The 26,437-nt window shown below is 35.3% G+C and overlaps 1 protein-coding gene across 1 annotated transcript in view; it reads right to left on the reverse strand.

The window, feature by feature from the left end:
• The window catches only part of PTCHD4 (patched domain containing 4), a 203,264-nt gene that overhangs the window by 116,901 nt on the left and 59,926 nt on the right, over positions 1-26,437 (reverse strand). The window contains exon 2 of the mRNA XM_062187517.1: positions 18,179-18,659. Coding sequence (XP_062043501.1) covers positions 18,179-18,659 — 481 coding nt within the window. The remainder of the gene's footprint in view (positions 1-18,178; positions 18,660-26,437) is intronic.

Raw genomic sequence — 26,437 nt, forward strand, 5'->3', positions numbered from 1 at the left:
TCACCCTCTGTTTCTTTAACAAATTAAATTAAAAAGAGTTTAAAAAACCAAATGACAGACTCTAAATTAATAATGACACTGTCAATCAGTGTTTTATTTGACACATATTTGCAGAAGTAATATTTCTATACAAATATATTTATAAATTCATAACTATTGCTGACATAAAAATTATTTAAACCACAAGAAATTTAAGGATTCCCTACCTTGCCATATATTAAAATAATCTTAAAACAATGATATAATGGTGATTGCACTAAAAATGATTTTTTTAAATATAGGAAGGCCTTTATTTCATTTAAAGTTCCAATGCAGATCAAGAAATATTTGAAGAATATCTAAGGCACATACATGAGTACAGTTTTAGGAGATTTTAGCCAATGATTATGCCTTAGAAAGAAAAATAAATTATTAATATGACTTAATTTTATGCATAGTTAATTTGTCATAATTACATCTATGATCTAAAATAAAATAAATATGCAGTGGAATGGATAAGAAAAATTTCAAAGGTGGGAACACACATAAGTTATAAGTCAGAATTTTATTTAAATACTAGAGGCAAATTTTTGTATTTTCTATTATTGTCAGATTTTCTGTATTACTTTAATGTGAGTATAAGTTTAGCTCAGTGCTCTGAAATGAAATGCATAATTTCAAATATGATTGTGACCATTCCATTCTATTTTCATTTACTTATGAAAACTGATTTTTACCCATCAAAATAATATATCTCTTCATGTGATTTCTTGGAATCATTCTCAGAACCTAACTTCCCATTGAGGTCTGTCTTCCTTATGCATAACTGTCATTCTTACTGCTCTTTTAAACTGACAGAGTTGAATAAAAATTATCATGCCGATAGGATTCATTTCCTATGCCCCAAATAAATATTGTAAAAGAGGCCATACAGCACAAAATAAAGAACATGCTAAAATCTATAAATGGTACAAGGACAGATGTTAAGACACAGATGGAATTTTATGAAGTAACCAGTTAGAATGGTTTAATATTTTCATATGGCATATTATTTGCAGTAAGAAAGCATATGTATAGACAGCAAGACACTGTATGAAAGCCATTTATTTAGTCTTACACTATCTTTAATGTGAATAGAAATATGCAAAAAAGAGGAAGAATAAAATTTGTGATATAACTATCCCTAATATATTTTCTGATCTTAGAAGAGATCATTTAGTGGATGATGATAGATGCAGTTTTAATTCAGTAAAACACATGCAGATTCTAATACTATTTTATGTTGTATATCCATATTCAGATAAATTTTTATTACAATGTCCTATTTTTCACTGTTCATTTAAGGAAAACAAAAACTATTTCAGTATGACAATTTTCATTCAAACATGTTGCCGTTTTAAAAGCAATATCCATGTCTTATATTGAGGGAGATTTTTCTTTCTAAAATTTTACATGCTGTTTTTGGGTTGTTTAGTTTTTCAGTATTTGTTATTTTTGAAGAGAAGCCAAAGGAAATTTTCATCTGCTAAATTTCATTATAGATTGACTTAATTAATTGAATATATAATTTTATGTATATAGTTAGAAGATTAGAATATTATTAATAAATAAAGGTTATGTACTATTTTTCCTTTTATTAGTTGAGAAATATAAGAGTACTTAAAAAAGTGCATGGGGAGGGAGAGGCTATTTGGTATAATGATTAAAATATTGCTTAGGATGTCTGCATCCCACATTAGAGAGCCTGGATTTGAGCCCTGGTTCTGCTCTTTATGTCAACGTTTTGCTAGATGCATACCCTGGGAGGCAGCAGATGCTGGCCCAAGTAGTTGAGTCCCTGCCACCCATGCCACCCACTCAGGAGTGCTAGATTTAGTTCCTGGCTCCTGGCCCTGGTCTTGCCCATTTATGGCTGTTGCAGACTTTTAAGAAGTGAACCAGCATATCAGAGATCCCTGTCTGTCTATCTCTCTCTCTCTTCCTTTCGAATAAAAATTTAAATAGTTTTTACAGATGTGCTTAGAAAAACAGAAATTAAAAAATAGAATTAAAAATGCATTTATTTGGATGCAAAACATTTTTGAAATTCATGTAGTTTTTTCACAGTACTAATTTTCCAATAACTTTTTTTTTTTTTTTGACAGGCAGGGACTCTTCCTATGTCTGAAATTTGAGAGAACCTGGTATGAGTTTCACCTATAGAACTTTAATTACTCTAGACAATTAGCTAATTATGAAGACATTGATAAACATCATTCTTTGTTTAGACTTTAATGGAATTAGAGCTCTTGTGTCTGTGTTCTGCCTCTGTCACATACTATCTGATATGATTTTTAGCCACATTAAAAAAATTAAAATTCTGTTTAAAAGGCAGAGGGACAGAGACAAAAAGACAGATGGAAAGGGATCTTCCAACTATTAATTCACTTTCCAAATGTCTGTAGCAGTCAGAGCTGGACCAGGGTGAAGCCAGAGCACAGAACTCCACCTAAGTATCCCATGTGGGTGGCAGGGACCCAAGTACTTTATATATTACTGTCATAAATCACTGAATTGGTTTTGTTTAGTGGAACTATGTCATGTTTTCTAACAATCTGGTCTAACAAAATCCAACCCAGAGTATCTCAAAGAAAGACAATTGAATCAAAACTGAATAGAATTAGCATATTTTATGTGAAGAGACAAAATGGGTTAGAAGCTAGTTAGTATTAATGTTAAACACACAACATTTATACATCTGAAAAGTACTAAAATGGTGATGGCTCTAAACAAAGTCTAAAATAATACTTAGTCATTAAAAGTCATTTTGCAGCTGCTTCTGCTCTTGATATTATGACTGCTATTGGAATCAACCCTTTATCTGAAAATAAGAAAAATAATGTATAAAATTAAACACACAAGTACACGTATAGATTTCATTATTTGCATATCACTAAAGAGCTACAAATACTATGGGGAAGATTAAGGGCAAGTTCTTGTGGAAAGACTGACCATAGAAGGTTAATCAGAACTTCTAAGCAATTCTATTTTTTCTTTGAGAGGTTTTTTATAATACTACAAATTTGTGCACTAGACTAGTAGTCTCAATGGATGAAGAGGTTCAGAAATTTGATGCCAGAGTTTGCTCAAGATGAGAAGACTTATTGAGACACCTTCTACACTTCCAGTGGGGATCTCAAAGGCCAATGTTTTAGAACAATGACCCATAAGGACTAATCCACACCCTTCACTCTGAATCATAGAGCATTTTAGAGACACTTGTTTCTGTGAACACACATTAAAATGATGGACAATTTTAAGAAGTTATGTTTATAGATGGGTATTCATGTACATTTACATACTAGGCAGTTATATGCTTTTTTTGGTGATATTTTCCAATTAGTAGTGACTAATTCCAAACAGGTATAAATACAGAGCCCCTTTGGAAGAGGTAACTCCAACCTAGGAATCTGAAACAACCATAAATTGGTGTGAGTACCACAAACTCATTCATAACCAGGCATACAAAGAAACAAGGTGATAGACTTAAGACACACAAATGACAGGCAACAGCAAAGACATAGATAAAACATTAAAAATATCTTCATATAAAAGGAAACAAATATAGACATACAAAACTCAAAAACAAAGTCAAACATATAGAAATATAAATACTAATTAAATGAAAAAAGCTAATGAATATGTTTATCAATAGCCCAGCTGAAGGAAGAAAAAAATTGCAAGCTATCAACAGAATAAATTATTCAGAATACAGCACAGAGACAAAGGAAAATATAAAAGAGAGTCTGAGAGATGGGATAGGTTGCAGTATGTGTTTGATTGGATTCCAAGGGGAAGAAAGAGTAAAAAATCATGAAATCAAGAGGCCCAGTGAGTCTTCATTAAGGAAACTACAAAGCAAGCACACATATTCACAGACACACACAGCCACATCTAGGTATCTTGCAATGATACTATAGAAAATCAAATAAAACATAAAAGCAGTAAGAGGAAAAAAGACAATAATAAAAAGATGATGGAGAATTATAATTTTCAATATAATGAAAGAATTCTACATCCATTAAAAATGACTTTCAAGTATGAAGGCAAAATGTCATTTTCAGCAAAACAAATAAAAACTACTGAGAGAACGTTTTAACAGCAGAATGTCTCTAAGGAAACTATATAATGTCCTTCAGAAAGGAGAAAGTGATCCTTGATGAAAAACGCAATATGCAAGAAAAAGTGGCAATTTAAAATAATGGGAAATATGTGCATGGGTAAATGTATAAGGCCATGACCATATTAAAAAGAATTAACAGGATCTACTGAAGTTAAAAGAAACATTAGAATTTAAGTGCTAGAGAAATAACATGTCAGTTACGAATAAGTTTAAACTGAATTCAGGAGATCCTAGGTTTATTATTAACTGTGAAAGGAAAGCAAAATCTTTGATTAATTTTAGACTTTGGTTAGTTGTGTGTCATTATAATTTGCAAAGTAATCACAAAATCAAAAGGAAAACTTAACTTTCAAACATGCAAAAGGGAAATTAAAATAATAAAATATATTAATTTAATCCAAAAGATGAACCAAAAGAATACAGTGAAAATCAGTAATATTTTATAGGGATGTGAGAAAAATGCAGGAAAGGGGAGGGTTGTGGGTGGGAGGGAAGTTATGGGAGGGGGGAAGCCATTGTAATCCATAAGCTGTACTTTGGAAATTTATATTCATTAAATAAAAGTTTAAAAAAAGTAGAAAGCAAAAAGCCAGATTGTACATTTAAATCTAGTGATATACAAAATATATCAAAGAAACTGAAAGATTCAATTATTTTGCTAAGAGATAAAAATCATGAGCTTGAAAAAAATTCCACATTCAGCTCTGCACAATGTATAAGATTGGAACAAATATGAACAAAAATTCTGATGAAGCTGTATTAGTATTTGGAAAGAGTTTATGGTAAAATTTGAATTCAATGAGAAGATATACACACACAATTGCATGCATATACACAAAATGTAGGTGTGCTAAGGAAAGCTAAGAGCTGATTACTGTAAAAGTCAAGAAACTGACAAGCGATGGTGTTGTCATTAGGGCAAGATACTCAAGAGGTTTCTGGAATGCTGGTAATGTTGTATTTCTTTATCTGAGCATTATTCTCTCATATGTTTATATATGTCTGTTAGCAAAAATAGTATACAGACAGATTTTATATATCTTCTGCATTTATTGATATTCTTGGTTTATCATTTAATGAAAATGCAGGCTGCACAACAATAGAGAGCCGTCTCATTCTTCTTTAATATTTCTATATCTCTATATTCAGCTATTTACTTATATATGAAATAAAATGATATATTCATGAAATTTTTATCAATTATTTTCTCTGGATGATGATTTTATGCTTAACTTCTTTAATTGTTTTACTAAAATGAATAAGGATTGTTTTTGTAATAAGGGAAAAAAGTGAATGAGGAAAAAAAGCACTACTACCCAGGAATAAAAAAAATGGGATTTCTAGAGAGAAGATACGCTGATAAAAGGATGTGTGTCAACCATGAAAATGGAAAATGAAAGCTTTGTTGAAAGCAAGACACAGATAGTCAATGAGAAGGAAATGCTTGGAAAGCAGTAATGCTGAAAAGGACTTCAGGGTGAGCATAGAGAGCAAATTAGATAGAAGCTTGCAGTGTAATGTGCCAGAAATGAGCGCCAATGCTAATTTTAGCTGTAAAAGCACAGGCACCATGGCACAAAACAAGGACAGGCAGCCTTTTTTATGTATAATTGGAAAGTCTGACTATAAGGCAACAATTTTACATCAAACTACTTTCAGCTTAAACTAGGTACGAGGAAGAAAATAGCCACCATGACCTAAAAATGATTAAGGGGCTATGTAATTCTCCAAGGAGATAATTTTTCCATTTCTGCCTCATGCAGTCTATATACTCTATTAATTCCCACCCCAACTTTTGCCAAAGGTGATGGTAAAAATATGTATAATTGTGAAATTTCCTCCAGGTTCTTTCTCAAAGCAGACACATCACAATAGCTAAGATAGAGACAAAAATAAATCAGTAGAGGAGGTTTTGCCCTTGAGACTCCAACTTATTGGAGACGGCAGATTCCAGGAATTATAGAAGTAGGTGAAATGAATCATGAAACTAGACTTGCCTCTGAAAGGAGACACAGTCTACACTATTTTAAGACATTATAGAATGAGATGTCTAAAATGGCAGGCAGGATACAGCAGCAAATATCCTGCTGTCAATTGACATTCAAAGTTAGGTAGGCAAAGCAGAGTACTCCAAGGTCTTGGAGTTGAATGGGTAGAGTGTAGGACCCATGGCTTGAAGAAGGTTGATTGGTAAAAGTTAGGATGTGGGTTAAGGTAATTGTTTGGGCCTTATGCTAGGACTTTAGGCCCAGTATACTATTGAGATATTGTCCCACATCTAGTAAGATACTGAGAAGCCTGATAAGAAATAGAAATCCATTGGATGGTATAGATTTTATAAAGACCTTATATATGGTACTACTTACAGAGATATGAGCAGGGCCAATGAACAAACAAAATATCATAAAACAAGGGATGTTGAGGTACCCAAAGATTATCAAGAGCAGGAATCTGTTAACACTTTTAAGTTTTAAAAAATAGAAGAACAAAATCAGTTAATAGGACCTGGTAAAAACAATAGATTTGAGAGAGGACTGGTTGCCAGAGTAGAGTCATTGCCAGAGAAATAGTGCCATGATATGGAAGGGAGGAGCAGGAAATAGTGACATTGAGCTTTCTTTTAATCTTCTGTTCTACTGTCTTTCAGTAGTGATTCCCACTGGCTAAACTTAATCAACAGACATAGACCAAGGGAACTGGGGTGATGCAGTGCACAGGTATTGGACTTCCAGACCAAATATCAGGGAAGAGAAAGGTGAAGGAGAAAATATGGTAGTGAGGTAGAGTGCAGACTGAGTAACCTGTACAAGTCCTAAGCAAGGAACTGTATGCGTAGTGGGACAATATGGCAAAAGTTTTATAATCAGTCCTAGAAGAGTTTTTAAATGTTTCCTGCTTTGTGCTAGACCCTTGACTGCTGCTAATACACAAATAATAATTGTTATTCTTTGATGGAGGTTCTGTAGCCAACCATGGGCTGTGAGAACAGGTAGGTAAACCAAAGGTACAGAGAAGCAAAAGAGGAAGCCAGTTCATCATTCAAGGGTGTGGAAGTCAGCTGAAACATGCCATAGAACAAGGACATTTGCACTTTGAAAATCCGAATAAGTGAGAGATAAAAGGGAATATCTGGATGAAGGAACATGTTGAGACATGAAACAATCCAATGTATTTGGACGTAGAGCAGTTTTGCTTTGGTTGGAGCAAAAAAATTGTGAAGGGGCTTTGGAATTAGAAGCTATCTAAAGGCTAAACCCATGGGCTCCTTGGATGGACCTCTATCCTTTAGGGCCACCTTGTTACAGAAACACATCAATGCTAAGCAGAGTGAAAAGATGGCATGTTGGTCATGACATTTGGATAGGGTAGGGGAATACAGGGCCTGTCCCACAACATCCTGCTGTTTTAGGGTTTTTATCATTCACAATAAGAAGTATCATAATGGGGAAAAGAATAAAGAGACTGAAATGAATAACAACCACACAACCTAGTCAGTGATGTCAATTCCTCTTTGAGAAAGTTTGCCAACAAAAGAAGGTGGCAAATGGTATGACCCAGCAAGGCAAGTGTCACTTATCATACGTACAGCAATTTCTGTTGAAGAATGAACTGAAATTGGAGGCACAGGTGGTGGGGGAGTGAGGGGAATAAGGAAATTCATCAGATATCACTTTGCTTTCATTGATGTTCTTCACAATATCTTCTGAGTAATAACTGGTCTTTTAGCCATCTTGAGGAAATGAAATCTAACTGGGGATATGTATAACCACATTTTGGAGAGGCGACCAGAACAGAGGTTCTTGTCCACAATTTAGTTATTGGGAATTGAGAATTTGTTTTTGTCACTGTGTTAAAATACAATTTTTTGTTCTGTTAGACAAAGATTGTTAATCCCCAATACAGGAGCATTAAAGATAATTCTGTCAATGTATTTCTTGGCAGTCTCACTCATGTTTCACTGGGAATCACAAACTCATTGCCTCCCATCATGTGGATTAGGTTAACTTGTCTACAGGAGAGAAAATGAAGGAATTAAGTGGAAATCACACTTCTAGAAACACTTAACTCATTGCCTCCCAACATGTGGATTAGGTTAACTTGTCTACAGGAGAGAAAATGAAGGAATTAAGTGGAAATCACACTTCTAGAAACACTTTAATAAAATGATGACAGAAACTATGTGGAAATAATAGTTGGCTGAGGCACAGGCACCCAGATTATGAAAGATATTTAGTTAATCTGAAGTTTAGTTTCTACTTTCCATTATATGATGTACAAGGCATTACAGAATGGTAAAGGAGTGGTAGTTTTCCATTTAAAAAATCTGTAGCATTCTGTATTCAAACTAAATCTTCATGGACATTTTTCACATAAAAAAAGAATCTGGTGAGGTACATGGTTGGAAGCATGAGACAGTAACCAGGATTCCTGGCTGACTCTCTTCTTCTCAGGTCTGGAGGTACTCTAGCATATCCTGAAAGATCCCCTGAGTTCCATCTGAGAATAGTCGGAAGAGTCAAGTAGCAGGAGATGGACAATCAGAAAATACAGTCTGATTTTGGCTCCTCAACAAACTCGAGAATGGTCCTGGTGGTGTTTTTTCTTTATTTAATAGACAGCCTCCTTCCTCACCTCTTGGTGAATAAAGAATCCCTGTCATGTGAAAATGGCAATTAGAATACATGTAAAGGGTGGGCATTTGGCATAATGGCTAAGACACTTGCATCCTACATGAGACTGCCTGGGTTCCATTTGCAGCTCTAACTCTTGGTTCTCACTTCCTGCTAATGCAGATCCTTGCTGACATGGATGATGGTTCAAGTAATTGGGTTCCTGGCAACTGCATCAGACCTGGGATTGAATTCCTAGTTCCTGGTTTCTGTCCATATCACCAATCCTAGCTATTGTGAACATCTGGGGAGTGAACCAGCAGATGGGAGCCAGCAGACAGCAGATGGGAGCATTCTCTCTCTCTCTCTCCCTCTCTCTCTCTCTCTCTCTCTCTTCCCTGGACCAGTATCTCTGCCTCCCAAAAAAATAATTTTAAAAATTAGGAATATTTCTAAGTGAAAGAAAATCTAAAAAAAAGAAGACAGGGTACAACTTTTAAATTAAACTTTTATATTTGGAAACCAAAAATTCCTTCATCACTTAATCATTGTTCTAAATGTTTTAAAAAATATATAGAATTTCACATTTAGATTTATATTCATTTCTAAAATAACCTTTCATATTTGCTGTGAACTAGTGAAGTTATTAGTCATTCATGAAAGAAATAATTATTGAGCACATCCCATTATTTGCCAAGCATTGAGACAACACAATGAAATATATAAATTTGCCCTGATCCTTGATCAGAGCACGGAAAGGGAGGTTGATGGTAATAGAATTATAGAAAATGTATCTTTCAATTTGCTGTTAAATGATAGAATGAGATTTCATTATGTTCATCATAGTCTCACCCCAAAATCTGCATTTTAGCTTGCTTTTCAGTAATCTCTTTTGTGTGGTCTCATTTGTTTTTCATTTGATAAAATGAGTCATCTAATCTGCCTTTTTCCCTGCTCCACTCCACACCTCTCTGTGAAAAAGTATTTTAATCTAATATTCAGAACTTTCATCTAAAATGATCTCGTTTTTCTTCATTGCTTGGTTTTCAACATTCACTAATATGATCATATTCTACATATGCCTCTTATTTCATCATCTCAAGTACAACTAGTAAACACTATCTACTAATATGACACTGATCCACGCTATTACATATAGTAACTTAGGATATTACACGAAAAGGAAACAGTCCCTGAAAATACCAGTGCCCTACACATATGCTTAGTATTATTCAGCGTGACTTAATTTGAGAAAGCAGTGAAAAATAAAGCAACATCTTTTTTATATTATTTCAAACTCAAATTTGTATTCACCTTGATTCTCTAAAATTACATAGCAATATCTGTAAGCCAATTCTTGAATATTAATTTTGTCTTTAAGTGAAGGCATTACTCAGTCATTAGAAAAAAAAACAACAACTATGATACACAGATATCTGAGGCAAACATAAGCCAAAATATTCCAGAAAGTCAGTTGAGAATCAGTGCAAAGGGGTTCTTTAATTCTTGGAAGCCTGAAGCCTGCCTCTAGGACCCTCGAATAAACATGTGGTGTTTCTTATTTTTCTTTGCTAATTTTCTTCTCTTTTCTTTTTGTTGTAGGCTTTAGTATGAAAATCCTAGCTTGGAAGATAATTGAATTTCAGAAGTAAATCTTCTGCTTTAAGTGAATTTTATCTGGAAGGAACTTTGTTTTTCTTCAGAAAAGCAATGACATAAGCCTTAATGCATCTTTACCCTCCAGAAGTTTGAATGGCAGTGTTTCCTTTGATTCAGCACTGCAGAAAATCCCATTTGGTTGGCAATTGCAGCAGTCCTGCATCAGAGATATCTTTACTTGGGATATTTTGACACAACAGTCAGGTTAGCTTCAGTTAATGAAGATCTTAAGGTTGATTTTGATAGACATGTACTTAAGGACAGCATAGACATCCAAGCTGTAGAGAGAGTTATCTGACACATTAATATTTCTACAGTGTGCTTGATAAATTGATGTCACTCTCATTTACATGTCTACTTAAATATTCAATCTGGATTCAATATCTGATTCAAGGGGTAAAAAGCAAGTATTTGGACAGCATGAGGCATATTTACAAATGTTTTCATTTAAAATGTCTAAACTAACATCTCAGCTACTTTTGAGACAAACACGATCACCAAAATGAGTCCATATGCTTCCTATGCTGAGTAATTTTGTATTATGTAATAGTGCTCTTTCTCATTTCTAAACTCTAGTCACCACTTGAGGAAACTGATCAACAGTAAAAAAAAGAAGAATGTAGGAGATAGAAGTGGATTCTGAAGAAAATGCAGAACCTTAAGGTGACAGAATAAAATACTTGCAATGGTGGACAGTGTATACAATGAAAATGATATACTAATCAATTATGTACACCTCAAATGCTTGCATAAAATTCAAATTTATACTTGTTATGCCAGGATCTTTTCCTTTCCCACCAACTTTAAGTCTTCCAAAACAAGTGACTGAGACAATGTTTTTAACTCATTAAAAAGCTGTGACTCACAAGGTCCATGTCAGAATTACAAAAGAACAGAGATCAATATAAATAAAGTAAAGCTAAAGGATAGCATACATAAAAATAGGGACATTAGGATATAAAAGCTAAAAATAACCAAAAGTTAAGACTTGTTGCTCTAAGAACTGAAACAGTTACAAACACTCCCTGTGGACTAAAAACCAAGAGGAGACCACATATACCATAAGTGTCAACTAAATGATTCACTAATTGAAGAGTAAACAAGCAAGAGATTTTAAAAAAACAATCAGTTCAACTTCTTCATTTTATGCAAGAGTAAGATGAAAGACGTCCAGGGAGAAGAAGCAATTTAGTTAAGTAAGAAACAGGAACTGTACTGTACTTCATGTGTTCTGACTCCAATCCTCTAGGCACAGAGACATTTTCATACCAGTGGCCAGCATCTTCCAAAAGAAACAATTGTTTACCACCAAAAGCAGCAGGCCTTCAGTGGACCTGGCTGAGAAATAGCTCCAACAAAACATTCTTGATGTCATAATAAGGTTCTTTTCCTTCTAGAAGTAGGGCTATGTTGGGAAGGATTTTGATGCATTTAATAACCCTAAGTAAAATTGGACCACTGACAGAACCAACTTACTAAGAAACATTTTTAGTATCCTAAAATAATCATTTGAAAACATTAGCCCACCATCAAATAACACAAGAAATAGCACTGTGTCCCTATGTCCCTGGAAACTCACCCACTTCCAAATACTGCTCCCAGAAAGACAAAAAGGAAAATCTATGTTTGCTTCTTAGGAATTCTCCCAGTTGTCTCCTCCATCATCAAATACCTAACTAGGGCCATAACCTACCTAAGCCATTAGTCCAAAGAAGATTCTAACAACTTTTTTTTTTTTTGACAAATATTGACTGTGACCCACGCAAGCAAATACATTTTAAATCATGGCCTATTACACAGACACACACAGACACACACACACAAAACTGAAACAAGTAGGACACAATAACACCCTACTGTGTGTGATATATCCTTTTCATTTCTACACTCACTTCTTCTTCTTAATTAACTATAGACTGCAGTCATGACACATTAAATTGATTTAATGACTCTAATAGAATACAATCCATTTCAGAAACATTAGGGAACCACACATTCATTAATTCCCTATGTATGTATTGAGTGCTTATTTTGTACCAGGTGCTGCTTAATATACTAGGAAACAACAGTGAATGGAACAATAAAAATACACATTCTTTGGGGGAGGGACTTTAATTCTATCAAGATAAATTAGGAACAAGTTGAAAGTAAGAAATATTGTATTTTAGATAATGATGAGTCTAGGAGGAAAACTGAAGTGGGAGGGAGATAGGAAGTACTGATGAAGCACTTTTGATGTTGAATAGGGTGAACAAGGATATTTCTGTTAAAAAGATGATACTCGCCTAAAGGCCTTGCAGGAAGAAAGGGAACACTTCTGCAGTTATCTGAAGAGCTTTCCAGGCATAAAGTGAAACTACCTGGCACGGTTTGGGAGGATAGAGAAATCAATTTTGTTGGAGAGAGGGAGAGAGAGATTGGACCTGAAACAGAAATTAGCTTTTTATTGGGTCTTGTGGATCTCCGAAGGTCTGCATCTTTTGCCTTGCCTTATTTCAGATGGTAAACTATTAGTGGATCATTAGTTCTACTGTCATATAACCTTCTTCAATAAAACAATCACAAAAGCCCAATAATCCCAGGCCTTTCTTGGGACTCTCATTCCAAAGTAGTTCTTTACTAGTCCTTATCTGATCATTTTCCCATCTCTCTAAGCTTCTAAATCAGTACCCTCTGGATGTCAATTTATCAACAAGATTCCCTGTGTTCAAAATCTTTATTCCAAATATTTTCCCACATATTTCCTTTGGGAATATTCTACCTCTAATGAAGACTGGCTTCCCATGGGTACACTGCTTCTCTGAAAACCTTTGGAATGGAGGCTATTTAATTTTAACACTCCTCCTGTCCTATTGGACCTGTTCTTAATTCTCATGGGAGTCAGATATTGTTTCTATATCCTCCATAAATATAGCCACCCCTATGAAGTATATACCACATGCTGTACAAATGACTTCTCATATTTTTGCATTCATTTAGAGATCAATTTATCCCATTTTCTGAAGATTTAATATGGAATTCAATGGATTTATGGGCATCACAATGCTTGTCATAATTTCTGATGAATTCAAATCCAAAAATGGAAAATTATATCTATATCCAGGCTTCTTGGTCCTTTGAATTACTAAGTTCCTCAACCCAACATTTGTGTCCTTCATCAAAATGATCAAATTATAGTCATTTTCATTAGAATAAGCTCTTCTCAAAAACTTTATACCAGGCATCTCTAGGCTCTACCACTTATCTCTCCAGCTCCCTCACATTATGATGGTGCTGCAGAGTGCATTTTCCAATAAGTCTACAACAGTAGCTCCCATTCCATGTGCTCTTCTGCAATGTGATCCCACCACACTCTCTTCAAGAAGAGTCAGTCCACTGCCCACTCCTTGAATCCTGGATGGCTTTAGTGAGGGGTGCAGCCAATAAAATGTGGTTGATATGATGCTATGCAAATTCTGTATCTCCATCAGTCCTGTAACCTCTACTTTCTTCTCTTAAAATACTTTTCCTTGGAGCCCAGAACTACCTTATGAGTACCATATGAGGCTACTGACTATCCTGAGACCACCATGCTGAGCAGGTCATATTTCAATGCTCTGTTCAACAGTCTAGCTGAGAATGTCCTTCAGAGATCCCAGACTTGATCCCAGCCACATGAGCAAATAAGTCATTTTGGAAGTCATTGCACTCATCCCAGTTGTTCCGGACCCTAGATATTTTAGTCACTCTCAGTCATTTGAGTCAAATCAGCTGATGTACCAGATATTGTATAGGCAAGAAGAGCTGAGCCTCCTGCGTCTTTTCCTATTACTAACCACAGAATCCAGGAGCATAACAAAATGACTGTTGAACCCAGTAAGTTATGTTATGCTATAGATAACTACATCAGGTTCTAATCTAAATCAATTTCTGATCTCACAGAGAAACATGATATTTGACTTTATATTTTTTATGGTGATGGTTAGGGATAATATCATTTACTTTATTGTTTGATTGAATGCATGAGTAAGAGATAGTTGATGCATATAAAACAATCCATTTGCTCTCTGACATTTTCTATGCTCCCTTACTGCTGGCTGTGGTTGTGTATCTAGTTTGGACAAAGGAATATAAATGACAGTATCACTTGTGCTACAAGGTGATTACAAGTAGGTGTTAGTTCTCTAACTATTCTCTCCTCTATGTACATGACTGAGAGTATACACTCTGAGGAGGCTGAGTTGAAGGATGAAGGCATCCTGGGTCTTTCATCTCTGTTAGAACAAGGCTATGAAAGAAAGTTTCCTGAACCACACAAAGATGTAATGTGATCAAGAAATACATCTTTGTTGCATTAAGTTAATAAGACTTAAGGCATTATTTGCCACTGAGATACAGTTTGACTGAGCCTACTTTAGACAATTTCCACAATCTGTCAGTGTATTACTCATTTGCATATACATAAATGTTCTTATTTTTGTCTTTTTTTTCTGATTAAATTAAACTCAATGCCTGGTAATTATTTTTTATTTGACTAATTAATCAAGTGATGTGAAAGACAGAGAGAAAAAGAAAAAGACAGAGATCTTTCACCTTCTAGGTCACTCTCTGGATGTCTGCCATAGCTGTGGTTAGGCCAGGCCAAAGCCAGGATTCAGAAACTTAATTTGTGTTCTCACATATATGGCAGAGCCCCAATCACTTGAGTCCTTATCTGCTGCCTCCCTGGGTACACATTAGCAAGAAGTTGGAATTGGGAGTGGAGCTGGAACTTGGACCCAGGTACTTTGAAATGGGATCTGAACCCCACCAGATGTGTTTTAACTACAAAGCCAAAAGCTCACCTCTCAGTGCCTACTTATTTCTTCCTGAGAGGATAATAAACAGTAATTATACTGATGGACTTTTCTCTTTAATTCATAAATGTAATTATTTATTATTTCTAGATTATTCTGCTTAATTTTATTTTATTCCATCTCTAACTGTCTTATAAATTTCCTTTTTTTCCCCACAAATTGACACCTAGTCTGCAAAGTTTATTCTCAGCTGATGATTTGCTTCATCTTTTTTAACAAAGCTGAAGCCAGAGAAGAGAATTTCCACGTTACTACCCCCACATGCACAAATCTATCAGGATCTGTCCATATATTCTGCCTTTCCTTTTCTTATATTCAGTAGTCAATGACTCCACTTGTGTCCTGAGTATGGTCCCTTCTCTCCTATTCAATGATATTGCTTCTGCAATATCCTCTGTCTGCTTTTCTATGAAGTTTTCTCTCTCTTTTATGTTTCTATCAGCATACAAGCATTATTAATTTCCCTTGAATGCAGTACTCCTCTAAAGAATCGCCTTTACTCACTAACTTCACTTCCTTGCTTCCAAGCTCTACTGAGCTATATTAAATCACCCTTTCACTATCAGTATTACCCCCTGAGTAGCTTTTGTCAAGATAACAAATGGCTTTCATATCATTGAATTAAATGGCCTCTTCTCAGTTCTTTTAGATACAACTTCTTAGCAGCTTTTGGAATAATTTATTTCATGTTCCTTCATGAAACACCTTCACTTTGTTCCTGGAATACAATTCTCTCTTGGTTCTCATACTATCTCACTGCATGATCCTTCTTAGAGATATTTGTTGATTTATCCTCATCACCCAAACTTCTAAGCATCGAGATCCTCCAGGGCTCAAACCTCATACTTCTGCTTTCCATCTATATTTATCTTCCTGTATAATCTTATCAGATTCCATAGCTTTCAGTATTTGCTATGCCTTGAATCTAAAATGTTTACCTCCAGCTCCAATTTACAGATTTTACCTCTGAACCTGATTTACATACTTGCTTACTAGGTATCTTTAATGTAGGAGACAAAACTAAACTTCTGATCTCCTCCCTTGCCCCACACTCCACAACTTATTCCTCCCATTTTCCATGAACTTTCTGAAACCCCTTCTATAGATCGTCCAGCAGCAATACCCGGGCCTGGGCCAGGATGAAGTCAAGAGCCTGGAACTCTGGATCTCCAGTGTAAGTGGCAGGGGCCCAAACATTCACCCCATCTTCCACTGCTTTCCCAGACATGTTAGCAGGGAGTTGGACTGGAAGTAGAGCAGCTGGGACTCGAACCAGTGCTCATATTAGATGTGGGTATTTCAGATGTGGGTTAACACAATGCCAGCCCCATCGCCACCAATTTTAGAAAAAGCCCTAGTAGGCATAAGGTATCTCATTTTTCAACCTTGAGTGAGTCATGTGTCATTTGTAAATCATGCTTTATGATTCTTAAAAATCTTATTGTTTCAAGTCATGAAACTGAATCTACAAAGCAAAACATTTATTAATGGTTCAAAGATAGATTCTTTATTGTTAATGATGACAAAAATTCATATAGTTCTTTGGAAAGAAGAGAAGCACTTTTTATTCACAAGATGAATATGCACTGAGAAAAGAAATGCAAAATCAAGGAAAACTCAATTTCTAGAAGCCTAATGCTGTTTCCTGTTTATCACTGAATCTAATGCACCCAATATACCAAGTTAACTACTAAAAGTTGCTGATGATTATTGAGTATTTATTATCTGCTATTAGCTTTGGTTATACAGTTACATTAAAAAAACTTTGAAGATGGGATCATTGTTATCTGCAGTTTATACAGGAAGAAATTGAGGCTTAGTGAGATGAAATAACTTAACAGTTCTACAATGAAGTTGAGTTCGCAGAAAACTAAATTTTATTCCCAGACCTATAATAGGAGCCTGCTTTGTGGTGGGATTCACAGAAGTGTTTGCTAAGATGAAAAAACAAGGGGTCTTAGTCACCTAGAAAAGTTTTTGATCTCATGTTTACATATTTTTAATTTATTAATAAGCTGTAACTTAGAGCTGATTTTAACATGTGGAGTGAAAAACAATTATTTTATAGCTGAAGATTCTTGCTCAACACCTAGGACCATTTCCAGCTCATTCTGTACACAGAGGGAAACGCATCACACCTGAAAACAGTACCATAGGTATCGCTAGCATCATCTCTTTTTCTGGTAAAACATATGAGCTTGTTGCTGAGGCCCCATTCATTGTTATTCTCAAACTTTATACTCTCTTTTACACAATCATGCACACACACACACACACTTACTGTTTTCTAGACCATTTATAGATGGCTGAGAGAAAATTTACAAAAAGGGACAATGTTGACTGAATATGATCATTAATTATTTTTTCCAGAGACAGAAGAAATTGGAAGATTCATCTAAGTGACAATAAGAAGGTGTTAGTTTATGTAGAGGTGGGGAATGGAGTATATTCTGTACAAAATTTTTGAGATGGATTAATCAATTTTACTTAAGGAGTTCTTTGAGATGAGTGTATACCAACAAGTCTCAGAATTTTCATCTCATGATATTTATTCTTCACTAGTATCAACTTAGGATGTCCATGAATATGAACTACATAATTTTGTTTGAAGTAAGTCTTGGATCTTATCCACCTGGTCTCGCATAATCCCTGACCTACACTTTTTGAAAAATCTGAGTAGAGAATGCCTCTGTTGTGTAACTTAAAAATACTTCACAGCATTAAGTTAAATGGGAAGATAAGTTAGTCATCCCATACTTTCACAAGAAGCCCAGGAAGGGGTGAAAGCAGACACAATCCTAAGCGAACTTTTACATAATCACATAGACACATGAAAGCAAAGCTAAAACAGATAATCCACCTGAGAATTCAAGAAATGTACTACCTTGCCCCAAACCGGTAAGAATCCGATTACCACAAGGAGGGATAGTTACCCATGGCGAAGAACGGGATTCCCAGCAGGGTGGAGTTGTACTTTCCATCCGTGATGAAGAAGATCCCTGCTGCTGTGATGATGGAGATGCACACTGTAAGCACCCCCAGGAGTCCCAGGAAGGGCTTACTGCGCAAGCAGTCCTTCATGGAGCTGGACAGGGTGGCTGTGGTCAGGATCAGCACGAGGCTCACCAGGACCTTGCTTCTGGCCAGAATGCTGGTCTTATGAAAGTCTCTCCAGAGGCTAAAGGATGCTAAGGAGTAGAGCTGGAGTTCTTGGTGCTCCTCCTGGAGCTTCCTCATAAGCTTACAGAACTCATTCTCCCACTTCTCCCCTATAAGGTCTTGGGTGGCAGAGCCATAGGTCTGGAGGTAGTAGGTGATTTGAATGGCTCTGGCTGACTTGACCCGCTGGTCTTTGCTGTTTGGCACTTCCACTACCCCTCCCAGTTGGTGTCCAATAAAACTGTTCCTCCCATCCTTGAAAACAGAAAAAGGGGAGACTTAAGTTACCAGAAGGATGCACATTGCAGGGAACAGATTCTTACCCTAAGTGAAGGAGCACAAGGAAGGCAGAGGTAGGTGCTTGTAACTGGAAGTGATGTGGGTGGAGAGGCAAGTTAGAAATTTATATTCAAGTTTTTGGAGCTACAAGGGCTATCATGCATGATAATTCAGATCAGAAAAGATGCAAAGGATAATATGAAGCTATACAAAACTTGACACATGCACAGAAAAATTTACTTAACTATTACTTTGATTTCACCTATAACCCGATTCCCTCATCTCCTTCTGTAACAGTCTGCTACACTTATCAGTGCAGGACCATGTTTTATGATTCAGTTTCAGCCGAAATTGAAGCATGGCATGAGCCAACAACATTTCAAGAAATTAAAATAATCATCTAGATTGTAAATATAAGCTAAATTTTCTAGGGCTAACCTAGACACTATACCAAATAACACATGAAGAAACACACACTGACATGAATATTCTTTCTTGTTCTTTATATTCTGTGAGAATAATTGCAAAATAATAAAAAATACTGATTTTTACAATATATTTAATGGTGTTGTAACATTTCCTAAATAGGATGTGAGCACTTGTTTACTCATTACAATTCTTGCTACAAATACCTGCCCCAGATATAGGTTGATCATTTCTTGTAGAAGACAGTGGTTAGATTCCCCAAAGGAAACTGCTAACATGTTTAGACACACGTAACCTTCAAAATAATAGTGGAAAAATAGACTTAAAAGATAAGATTATTTTAGAGAAAAAGTTTTTAAAATCTATGCATAGTTTTTCCACAATATTTATTTTGTGTGAACCATATGAACATTTTTTGCACCAAGACAAATTTATCTTTTAATTTCACTCTTCCATGAAATTTTTGAAGGACTCTCATAGCTGCCAGAAGTCATCTCAATTTTAGAGTTTGACAAAAGGAAGTGTGGGCAAGATCTTAAGATCAGGCAATTGGCAAGCAAAGCAATCCTTTCTGATGTATGCATAGGTGGATAGAGTTATTTAAAGAGGTTCAGAGCGGTAACTCTCATCTAACATGCCTCAACACTCGAGAAGACATTCGTGATAGCCATCACCAAAGTTCAATCAATGTGGAAATTTAATTTTTCCACAACTGCCCTGTCCTTCAGTCACTGGTTGTCAGGATATTGAACAGAATGGCAGGATGCAAGATGGAGTATGCCACAGAAAATATACTGCAGGTACTGGGTAAGAACAAATACAAAAGAAAATTTATATCACAACTAGACTGTGTTGCTGGATCAGGTAATATATTTATCTCATGAAGATATAAATAATTAAATCAGAACAGGAAATAGTTCTCTTTAGAGGGGACTGTGCAGAAGGGCAATAGACCATGGGTGTTTTCATAAAACTCTGAGGCATCTACTGCACAGGTATAGTAATTATTGTATACTTGTTTAGTCCAGACATTTATATGTAAGGCATCTGTTTGTATTTGTATTTTTAATGTGTATCATAACAACCCTGGTACTTGAAAGTGTGTTGCAACCACAGAAAGTTTGAGAAGTTTAAAAAGTAAAAATGTTGTTAGTAGGATCATTAGTTACTGCACACACCCATTTTACCCCTACTTATTAAATACAGTCATTCCATTTCATTAAACTGACTCTCAATAAAAATATATTTTTCAATAAAAATATATTTGATTTAAAGTTTCTTTTCTGTTTTTTTTAAATTCATATTTTATTTATTATTTTTGGGATAACATTTTTAATTTACATTATAGTCAAAGGCTTCATGCTACATTGAACAAAGAGTCTAACAAAAAGCAAGAAGACCATAGTTCTGTATGACTATAGGCAGTGGCTATAAATAATAATCATATGAAAAGATGTTCAAGTTCACTCATATAAAATATATTTTAAAATAGTCACAGATCATTAAAATTATATTAGTATATAATTATTTTTTTAAAATAAACCCTAAGATAATTTATTTTTACCAACTCTTATGTTAATGTGATATTAACACAAAGAGAATGAGCTTTTGCATTTTTTAAAATGTCCTACTTCCATTGCTTCTTTGCAGTTTTCCTCTTTTCCTGATAAAAATCAAGCTAAAATTTTGGCTGTAATTTCAAGACTCTTTTCTGATTAAGTCCTGTGGGGGTGCTTTGATGAATTATGAGTGGAGAGGAAGGCAAACTTTGAGGACAGAGATGGAAATCCTGTTCCAAAACTGAAATACTGTGGACTACAATTTCTACTCTTCTAATAATTTCTCCTCAGCTAAGTTCATTTATTTTCATTTTAAGCTTGGTGTAATTTTTAGTTCCAACCTTGTTTCTACTTCTTTGAAATCCTTTGATTTTGATTTTGATCCTTTGAAATCTTTTGATGTTGATTTATGCTTCCAATTATTTGAAAGATAAGGTGTTTTAAATACTTTATTTACTTAAGAGGGCACAGCTCTATCTCTCTTATGTCTGTCATTAGAAAGATTTCTCAGGGATACATAGTGGCACCATAAAGATTTATGCATCCTTCACTTAAAGATTATAGTAGATCAAAGAGGGTGCTGATAATGTGTTTAAACAAAAATCAAAATTTAAAGAAGGCAATTAAGACTTATGTAAAACAGATATTCATTGGATTTGGCTACCTGCTAACACCCCTCTGAAGATATATAAATTTCCATTTTCCAAAAATACTTGATAAAATTATACGTTTGTCCTTTTTTTCCATTTAAATCAAAATAACAAGAATAAATTTCTTGTTTATGTTGTGCTCTACTCTATGTACTAGAACAAAGTAAATAAGGTTATTAAGTGTCCTGGAATCAGAAGTTCTATTTAAAGGTCTACATGTTGTGAATGAAGTTCAACTCACTATAGTCCTATGAAATACCCTTTTATACATTATCTGTATGTGGAAATTCTCCCACTTTTGAAGGGAAGAGGTTGAAGAATTTGTTAGATGCTAGACTGAAGATAACAAATATTGTAAATATTCTCTGGGCAGTACTTTCTTGTAGTTGTAAGATGTCTGGTAGGATTAATGAAGAAAATGCTTAACTAGGAGTCATGTGACCTTACTTGGAGCATGTAACTCCCACTAATTGGATAAAAAGCTCAGAGTTGGTTCATGTCTCCTTCTATGTTTTAGTTCTCATCTATAAAATAAGCAGATACAGGTATATGAGTACAGTTCTGCATGTTGAAGACATTTCTCAGCCCGAGTAGTCTATGAAAACACCATCTATAAAGTAAACTGAAGAAATGTGAGTGTCAGAAATGATATTATTATAGCTTATAGAGTCATGAATTGATTATTTTCATATTAGTCAGGATCTTACCACTCACATGATAGGGTTGTTTGTTTAGTAGATGAGCAAACCTAGAGGCGTAGAGAAGGCAATTTGTTAGTCAAAGTGATGAAAACGGGGTTCTAACTCAGCTCTTCTGACTCCAAGTCCAGTTATTTCTAAAATCCAAAAGGGGTTGATTTTTGGGAAATCATTTTGGCTCCTGTTCCCCAGTAAATGCTCATTGTTATTAAAACTTAATTCACCTGCAGATCCCTTTTTTGACATTTTCTTCTCCACTAAAGCAATCACCTATCATTTAATGCATTTATTGATTCAAGTTCTTCCAAATTCTGAAATTCCTTCAAGTGTGTGTCAACTTTATGTTCCAATGAAGATAAATATTAAAGTAAAAATATGACAAGATGGTAACAAGTTGTTTTTGATGTGCTCTTACTTCAGTGCTTCACTGACCTGAGCTGACATCATTAATGCAAGATGATTTCATCTCTCACCCATATTCTTGCATCTATGTCTGTTCTTTATCTATTCTGAATGCTGACAGAGCCTACTTATATAATTCTGAATGAGATCTTATCATTTCTTTACCTAAAAGCTTCCACTGAATTTCACTTGCACGAGGAATAGAATAGGAACCACCTCCTAAGACCGCAAGTCGTTGTGTAACCCATTGCTGGAGAAGCTCTCTGACCTTGCTCCTGCCAATCATCTTATGAACTGTGCTCCAGGGTTTCTGGCCTTTTGCCTACTTCTTACACTCATCAACTTAATTTCTACCTCATGGGCTTTGTGTTTAATGTTCCTTCTGTCTGGAGTCTTTTCCTCTATTCTTTGTTATAGGCAGGACTACTTGCTATCTTGCGGGGTTAGCCTCCAAGAAAACAATTTAAATCGCATCTTTCCCACAAAATTCCATTGCATAATCCTATTTTATCTTCTTCTTCCTAGTGATTTCTATCTGAAATAATCTTAGCTAATCAATTAATTTCTCCTGTTTGGTCTCCTTTGCTTGCATGTACATTTGTTCAGAGATGACAGCTTTCTTGTTTTGCTCACGGATAATTTCCTCATGCCTAGAACACAGCCCATTTTATAATAAACACTCCATATTATTTGTTAACTTTGAGACAGCTCAAAGTACCTGAGGACAGTAAGAATTCAGATGAAAAGAGGTACATTTAAAAATTAATACTTTTTTTCCAATCTTCTTTGCCTAATGTAACATTTCTCCAAAATATGTTGTGTTCCTTCTTTACTATGTATGAAACCTGTGCAGTAAGTTATCAACAGACAAGGGGACCAAAGGAATGTTGTGGGGTGAAGGGTAGGATTTACATGTGTCATGAGCTAGAGGTGAAAGGCAGCACAAGGTGTTTAAGGAACTGAGGTGAGGGATAGGATTTGAGGTTAAAGGACATGGCATCTTCAGTAAGGACCATGAAAGCTCACTAAGAAGTTAGACTCAAATTTCCTTCAAAACAAAATGATTGGTGGGTTTTAAGCAGAGGAGTAACTTGGTTGACCTTCTGGAGTGAGCATTCTATTGCACTGTGGAAAACAATTCAGGGAGTAGTGGGGTGACTCTAAAGGAAAGAGCTCAGTTGGAAAGTCCCTGCAGCATTTCACGTTCCTGATGCAGAATTAGAATAAATGTCAGCTACAGTAGTCTCAGGTAGGCAAATTGCTCCAAGGTTAATCAGTGGAATTACAGGTCATGATGCTATCTCATGGCCATAAAGCATCTCATCACATTATCTCTTCAACCACAGTAATGCTGGAAAAAAGAATTCTTGAGTTCTTTATTTTCATGCAGTTTAAGTTTTCTTCTTTGTAGTTTTAAAAATTACTCCCACCCAAACTACACCTCCACAGTGGAAAGGAAATTAAACTCTCAGAGGTGAGAAAATGAGTTCTTAAAAAGATAAGAAAAGATGGAGACATTAATGTCATAGAAAAAAATACTTGAGGATGCTTTGAAATTATAGGAGAGCAAGTGTAATACTTGTTCAACACTGTACAGGCTAGGGTGATGTTCAAGTACTTTCTGCAACTGAAAAATAATGTGGCAGTATGGCTCTGAGCCAAGAAAACCATGGTTCAGATTTCATAGATTTTTGACACTACAAGGATAATTAGAAATTTCAGATGGCCAGTTATCTTTTAATGCTGAAAAGAAAATCTTTCTGTGCGTGGTCGATAGTGGTATTTTTAAAGGAATGATAAGCTTTGTTTCAAGATTTTTCCACGTATTTATTTTTTAAAATATCCTTTTGCTGAATTCCCAATGTCAAGCACATATACAAACTAGGATTAAACAAAACCATTAGTTGTTTTGATTTTCCAAAGACAGCTTCATATTTAGCAGGAGCAAGAAAATAATAATAATAAAAAGAACCCTTGACGCCATAGTTAAGAAAACCGAACGTATTTTCAAAATAAAGACTTTAAAGCATTTTAAATGCCCTAAATAATAAATGGGATATTTTTGTTACATTACTCATCCTGGAAAGTGTAGAGGTGTATTTCAGATTTTGTTTTCAAAGAAGATTAAAAACAAAGTTTCTATGCTGTTGAAATGAAATAACAACTTTCACCAACTAGAATATAAAATAGGTTTAACAGTGCCCTCCAGCATATTAATCAACTGAGAGCTGGCTGCAGTTTTTTGACACATGTGGCAGACTCAGTGCCAACACTTAAGAACTTTCTTTGCATTATCTTCAGCAACCCTTTCAGTCACTTTCTGAGGAAATGCTATACCACAGCAGCCTGGAGTCACCAGTGAGTGCATGGGCCACTTCAGAGGATGCAATGAAAGTAATGTTGTACAGCTACAATGTAGCACAGCCAATCACTGGACTATTATTCCTGACTCCAACACTCATGTTCTTTACATAACTATACAAATACTTAGGTAATTTATGAGTATACTTGTATGAGTGGAAATACAATATGGTAATATGTACACAGGCTCAGGAATCAACTGTTTTTCTTACATTTCCAGCCTCAACAAATTGTGCAAATGCTTTTTACACTTCTGTGTTTCAGATCAGATTCATAAATTGTTCTGAGAATCAAGTGCATTAATAAATATACAGTATTTCAAAGAGTCTCAGAAAAGGTTTTGATATTCTTATTAATGTGTATGAATGATATTAACTTATTCAGGTAGCCATCTAAAATTATTCCGCACTTCACAGCAAATGTCTGTAGAATGACAGAAAGAGCACTGGGCCAAGACATCTGGTTTCAAGTTCTGGTTCTCCTACTCTACAGCAGGGTGACAGGGGACATGCTGCTTAATGTCTCTGAATGCCAGATCCCTCAACTTCAAAACAAAATATTTGGCTTATATTATCTCTAAAGATCTTATTTGCTCTGAATTTAATGATTTATTTATAATAAAGTCATTAGACCCTACAAATTCTGCTACAGAAATCTTCCCTAAGTGGTAGGGGGTGGACCAGAAATAATAAGAAAGGGAAACATGACATGACCTGTTCATTTCTACAGAAACAAGAAGCTTCTAAAAAATCTTCTTTAACATCTGGAGCAAGTTTGTTTTATCTCCTCTTTATTTGAGAGACCTTCAGAGAGAATTCTTCTCAAAGTGAAGAAGATCAGGAATTTGCCCCATTTTACCCAGATGGAAATCATCTCTCAGTTGCTCAAATAATTTATTTCTTATCCAGTAAAAGCCATTTTTGTCTCAGATTTCCTATCTAAATTTTTTTTTTTATTTCTTAGAGAGGGAGAGAGAGACAGAGAGAGAGAGAGAGAGAGAGAGAGAGAGAGAGATGGAGGGAGGGAGAGCAACAGACCTCACCAGGTGATTCATTCTCCAAATACTTGCAATGAGTGGGGCTGGGCAGGGAGCCAGGAATGCAACCCAGCCCAGGTCTCCCACAGGGGCAGGGACCCAACAATTTGAGCCATCACCTGCTGCCTCCCAGGGTGTACATTAGCAGGAAGCTGGAATCTGGAGCACATCCAAGACTGTGATATTGGATGCAGGTGTAACAAATGGCGTCTTAACTGCTAGGCCAAACACATGCCCCTATCTCCTGATTTCTACGAATATCCTCTCTATCAATTTGCTTATGACGTAATAGCTTAAATACATTTGATTTCCCCTTTATTTAAAATCTTTATACAAATTTATAAATTAGGTATAAAGTGGACATCTATATTGAACAATAGTCACATCAAGTGGATTTTTATTTCTTCATACTCATATTACTGCTTTTGTCACAAAATTTCCATAAAAACAATACTTTTAATTTTTCTATTCTTAAGTGAGTCTTTCACAGAGGGATGGCAACGACTACTCAAGGGCAAGTCTCACATGACAAACAACCTGAGTTCTGCTGCTGACCTACATAATAGAAGTTGGCCATCACTCAGGTGGAAGCACTTGAGGACTGCCATAAGACCTATGTATA

The sequence above is a fragment of the Lepus europaeus genome, chromosome 3 (genome assembly GCF_033115175.1).
Source record: "Lepus europaeus isolate LE1 chromosome 3, mLepTim1.pri, whole genome shotgun sequence".
Lineage (NCBI taxonomy): Eukaryota > Metazoa > Chordata > Mammalia > Lagomorpha > Leporidae > Lepus > Lepus europaeus.